Genomic DNA, 5,579 nt, shown 5'->3' with positions numbered 1-5,579 from the left:
AATTTACTGAATACATTTATTAGTTCTAACAGTTGTTTTTTTTTTCTGGAGTCTTTAAAGATTATTATATATAAGATCATGTCATCTCTAAACAGAGATAATTTTACTTCTTCCTTTCCAATTTGGATACCTTTTATTTCTTTCTGTTTCCTGATTGCTCTTGCTAGGACTTCCAGTACTATGTTGAAAAGAAGGGGTGAGAGTAGGCATCATTGTCTTATTCCTGATCTTAGTGCAAAAGCTTTCAACTTTTCACCATTGAGTATGGTGTTAATTTGGGGTTTGTCATATATGGCTTTTATTGTGTTGAGATCTCATTTTTACTATTTTTAAGTGTATAATTCAGTGGCATTAAGTACATTCCCAGTGTTGAGTAATCATCACCACAATCCATCTCCAGGACTTTTTCATTATCCCAAACTGAATCTATACCCATTAAACAATAACTTCCCATTCCCCTCTTCCCCAGCTCTTGGAAACTTCTATTATGTCCTCTATAAATTTGACTTATAGGTACTTCATATAAGTGGAATCAAACAATATTTTGTCATTTTTATCTTGCTTATTTCACTTAGCATATGGTCCAAGGTTCATTGATGCAGTTCATATCAGAATTTCATTCCTTTTTAATGTTGAAAATATACCATTTATGTACATACCACATTTTGCTTATTTATTTATCTGTTGATAAACATTTGGGTTGTTTCTACTTTTTGGCTATTATGAATAATGCCGCTATCACCATTGGTCTACAAATATCTGTTTGAGTCCCTGCTTTCAATTCTTTTGTGTATATACCTAAAAGTAGAATTGCTGAAGCCTACCTAATTGTAATTAGTTTTTATTATATGGCCTCCTATTAACTTGTGGATTTCTTGACATTAGGGCTTCTACCTTAGTCTTTTTTATCAGAGCTGAGAACAATACTTGAACATAATAGAAATTGCACCTTATGAGGAATTTTATGAGGATAAGGAAATGGAGGAACCATCTTCTTCTCACACAGTGAGAAGTCTAATTACAGTGGATAGGGGCTGCTGGAACCTAAGTGCCTATTGCTTGCTCTAAGTCTCCCCAGGGTGAGCTCAATGGCAAGCCGAAACATAACCACCAGCAGTGATTTTCCTAGTATATTTCCTAAAAATCACATATTCTCTATTTAAATAATTGAATCTTCAACAATGTATGATCTGATAATCACTCTCACTAAAATTAAGTTTCATGAAAACAGGAAAGTTTTTACTTTCTGTGCTTTGAGTACATCAGTGCCTGGCATATAGCCAAAATGTATTTGTTGAATCAATGAGTCAATGAGTCAATTGATAAATTTATAGTGGCTTTTGCATATGGAGGATCTCCCCTCACTATTGCCACATGAGGAATCCCCAGATGAAATATAGATGATGGTGCTTTCTTGTCCTTAAGTTATTAATCTCCCCTAGAATCTGGTAATATCTTGTAAAACTAAAGTATGATGTCATGACCAGGAGGTGAACACTGATACAATTGACCAATGGTATTCAGATGTCTCCAATTTTACTTGTACTCATGTTTGTGTGCATGTATATGTGTGTATTTAATTCTATATAACATTATCACATGTTTTGTATATCCACCATCAGAGTTAATATACAGAACCGTTCTATTACTACAAGGATCCCTCATATTGCCTTTGTATAACTACCTCCACCTATGCCACATATCCACCCCCATCCCTAACCTCTGGCAACTATCACTTTATTCTCCATTTCTATAATTTTATCTTTTCAAGACTGTTATAAAAGTAGAATCATACAGTATATAACTCTTTGAGATTGCTTTTTTTCCACTTAGAATAATTCCCATGAAATTCATCTGAATAGCTGCATGTATCAATAGTTTGTTCTTTTTCATTGCTGAATGGTATTCCACGGTGTAGCTATGGCACAGATCGTTTAATTATTTATTCTTGAAGGGAATCTGTGTTGTTCCCAGTTTGGGGCTATTACAAATAAGGCTATTAATAGTATGAACTCTTAAGTACAGGCTTTTATATAGACATATGTTTTCATTTCTTTGGGATAAATGACAAGAGACCAATTACTGGGTTATATAGTAAATATACATGTTCAGTTTGTGAGAAACTGTCAAACTCTTTTTCAGAGTGGCTGCACCATTTACATTTTCGCTAGCAGTGTTTGAGTTATCCAGTTTTTCCACATCCTCACCAGCATTTGATGTCACTATTTTTTATTTTAGCCATTGTGATAAGTGTTCAGTGACATATCATTGTGGCCATAATTTGCATTTTTCAAATGGCTAATAATGTTGAACATCTTTTCATGTGCTTATTTTCCTGATGTTTATATTTATTTGATTCCACCTAAATATGTTAAGAACACGAAGGACAGGAGACATACAGATTTGCCTTGAAAAATGAAACTCTGCTGAATTTGAATTCCAAACTCAGTCCTGGATAGAGAAAAGAGAAGCTGGACATTAACTCTATTCTTTATTAGAGTTTTAATATTCTTTATAAAGCAGGGACATTTTAGTTGAATGCAGTCACCCTTAGTTATAACAGCACTCCTTGGAGCTAAACAGAATGATTGATGAAACTTCTTTTTTATGTTTCAATTTTAGGCATTCTTTATGGGTTATCATTGTCATATATTTTATTTGGAGATACTCTGGCCTCTTTCATCTGCAGAAATCCATACATTTGCTAAAAGTACATTAATTTTCCATCTCTGTAAATGTACTTGTGAGCACTTGTTTATTATGGAAAATGAATTTACAAACGTCTTTTGTTTCATTTTTAGATTACTTTTTAAAAGGTATAATGCTGCTTAGGCTCTGAAAATAGTTAAATGCAGTTACCTTCACATTTTGTTTTCTTTACAACTTTGTTTAGTCCTCTATCTTCAAATGTTTTCCCCTTCTCTTTATCAGGTTGATTTAGTGAATATCGGAAGCACTGACATAGTAGATGGAAATCATAAACTGACTCTTGGTTTGATTTGGAATATAATCCTCCACTGGCAGGTAAGAATCCTTTTGAATAGTTCTGTTTTGGGTAACATGTTGCTAATTCTTCCTTTCATTTTTACTCTTTTTTTTTTTTTGACCTGCAAAACAAACATATATATATCTAACAATACCAAGCTCATCTCCATAGTGCTGGTTTTAAATTGGCACTATTCATATCATCTGAGATGTTAAGGATCCGAAGAATATAAAATAGGTTCTGATACATTTGCAGGAATGTTTTTCTAAATTTTATTTAATTGGTAATGGTGAGGCAAAAATTACAAAGTCTCGACCATAAGTTAATAAAACTATTTTTCATAAATATGTGTGTTCTGTAATTTGCATATAAGTGAATCTACATAGATAAAAGAAAGGTATTTTTCCTTTTAATTGCTATCAGAGGAATGGACCTTTGTTTGTCTGGTATATTCTCAATGTAAACTAATGCCTGTAAAATATTAGTGGTATATGAGTATCTATATGAACGTATGTGTTATGTACATAAACTCACTTTATAATCTGATTTAGAAATTGCAGTTTTTGAATTACCCGAGTTATGGTCTTCTGACTGTTTATATTTATTTGATTTCTGTAAAACAGATTGAAGTTTTTGTTTTGTTTTGTTTTTTTGGCTTAGGGAAAAGAGTGTATATATTTTAGTCAGGCCAACATGTATTTAAATTTGAACTTCTCCACTTACCATCTTAGTGGCATTGGGTATAATGTTATCTGTTTCTGGGCCATAGTCCCTTCACTGTCAAAAGAGAAAAAATAAAGATGAACATGTGTATATTTCTCATCAGGATTAAATGAGAAAATATTTGTAAAATACTCAGTATGGTACATCACTTTTATTTGAGATGTATCATATGAATGGCATTAATTGCCTAGAGTTTTCCACTCATAATTTAAGAATTTGGAGGATACTTGAGATATATCTGTCATCTTTTCTGGTAGGTATTACTTTTTCATAAAACAGCTTTATTGAGATACAATTTTTATAGCATAAATTTTCCCATTCTATGTGTAAAATTCAATGAGTACTAATCTAATTTAGCCCTGGTGTTCAGTAGCTTCTCAAAGTTTATTAAGGAGGGAACAGGGGATTCCTCCCAATCTATCACAATTTTTAGGATATTTTAAAATTGTACAGCCATCACAGCAATATAGTTTGGGCACTTTTTTACCACTCTAAAATGAATTTTTTTTCTTCATTTCCCACTCCTTCCCCATTCCTAGGCAACTATTAATCTATTTCTATCTTTATATATTTGCCTTCTTGGCTATTTTATATCAGTGGGATCATAACAATATGTGTCCTTTTGTGTCTAGCTTCTTTCACTGAGCATGATATTTGAGGTCCATTCCTATTGTAGTGGATATCACAACTTCATTTTGTATAGTTGACTTTTAACTTGAATTTTAAATTGGTCTTGCTAGAGTCAGATAGCATGTAGACCAGAGGTATACCTGCTTAACTCAGCAGCCTTATTGCTCTCCCAATTGGCCCCTATATATTTTTATTACAAATTCTTTGAACAGGTTTAACTCTATTTCACAGCAACATAGTAAGAGAATGACAGATAACAGAGAATAGCTCATAAGAGCCTCAAGTGAGCCCAAGTTGGCCAATTTTCAGCCCTTTCCACATAGTGATGGTGTCAAATAGAACCAGCAAGGTAACATACCCTATCTCTGACCAAACTGTTTTTTTCCTATTGCCCAGTACTTTTCAAAATATCTTGTGTAAGGAATAGCTTTTACCCTCCAATCCATTATATGTAAAATACAATAAAATGGAAGCATTACAAAAATGAAATGACACCAAAGACCCAAGCTTCCTTTTTTATTATCAAATGTGACAGATGCAAATTGTACTCTAAAATTGCTATAGAAGTTTCTAACATACTCCCAATTGGTCCTAGAGTGACCCCAGTATGCAGACCCCACTTTGAGTAACACAGATGTTGGTTGTGACAAAGCCAGCAGAGTTCCAAAGGACATTTTTGAATGTAGTTATCATTCACACTATCTTTCATGTGACTTACCCTTTTTTAATTTCCTCAAAACCCTTCCCAACTCCACCTCAACTCACTCCAAAATAGAGTTTCAAGACTATTCTGTCTGATAATTTCTTCATTTGCTTGTGAGTTATTCATTTTTTATTAGTAGTATATTGAGGAGCTTTTACACCCAGGAATACCAGAAGGAATGCTTTTTTCAGTTTTTACTTGTCTAAGAACTCTCCTATAGCCTGTTGTTTTCCATATATGTCCTCGAAGCACAGCATCCTTGAGATTGCAAGGATGTAGACTCTTCCCAGTCTCTGCCTACTTATATCTCTCTTCTATCACACTGCCCTGTTCTCCTAAAACTATTAAGCACACTTTAAAAAAAAATACTCCCGTTCAATGTGTTCTTCATTATAAGCCAGTGAATTTCAAAAGATATTTTTGCCAAAATTACATATGTGCCTTCTTATTAAATAGTAGAAACCCTTGAATCTCAACAAAGATTAAAGGACACTTTGGCCAACTTAATCAACTTTCTAGGTCTATCAGATTAAGAAC

At 33.2% G+C, this 5,579-nt stretch overlaps 1 protein-coding gene across 1 annotated transcript in view; it reads left to right on the top strand.

Moving 5' to 3' along the window:
- Window positions 1-5,579, top strand: part of DMD (dystrophin) — a 2,517,447-nt gene that overhangs the window by 575,121 nt on the left and 1,936,747 nt on the right. The window contains exon 5 of the mRNA XM_012638704.1: window positions 2,932-3,024. Within this exon, the coding sequence (XP_012494158.1) occupies window positions 2,932-3,024 (93 nt within the window). The remainder of the gene's footprint in view (window positions 1-2,931; window positions 3,025-5,579) is intronic.

This window comes from Propithecus coquereli, unplaced genomic scaffold, assembly GCF_000956105.1.
Source record: "Propithecus coquereli isolate 6110/MARCELLA unplaced genomic scaffold, Pcoq_1.0 Scaffold132, whole genome shotgun sequence".
Taxonomy (NCBI): domain Eukaryota; kingdom Metazoa; phylum Chordata; class Mammalia; order Primates; family Indriidae; genus Propithecus; species Propithecus coquereli.
Note: the sequence above shows the minus strand (reverse complement) of the source record. Positions and strands in the feature narration are given on the sequence as shown.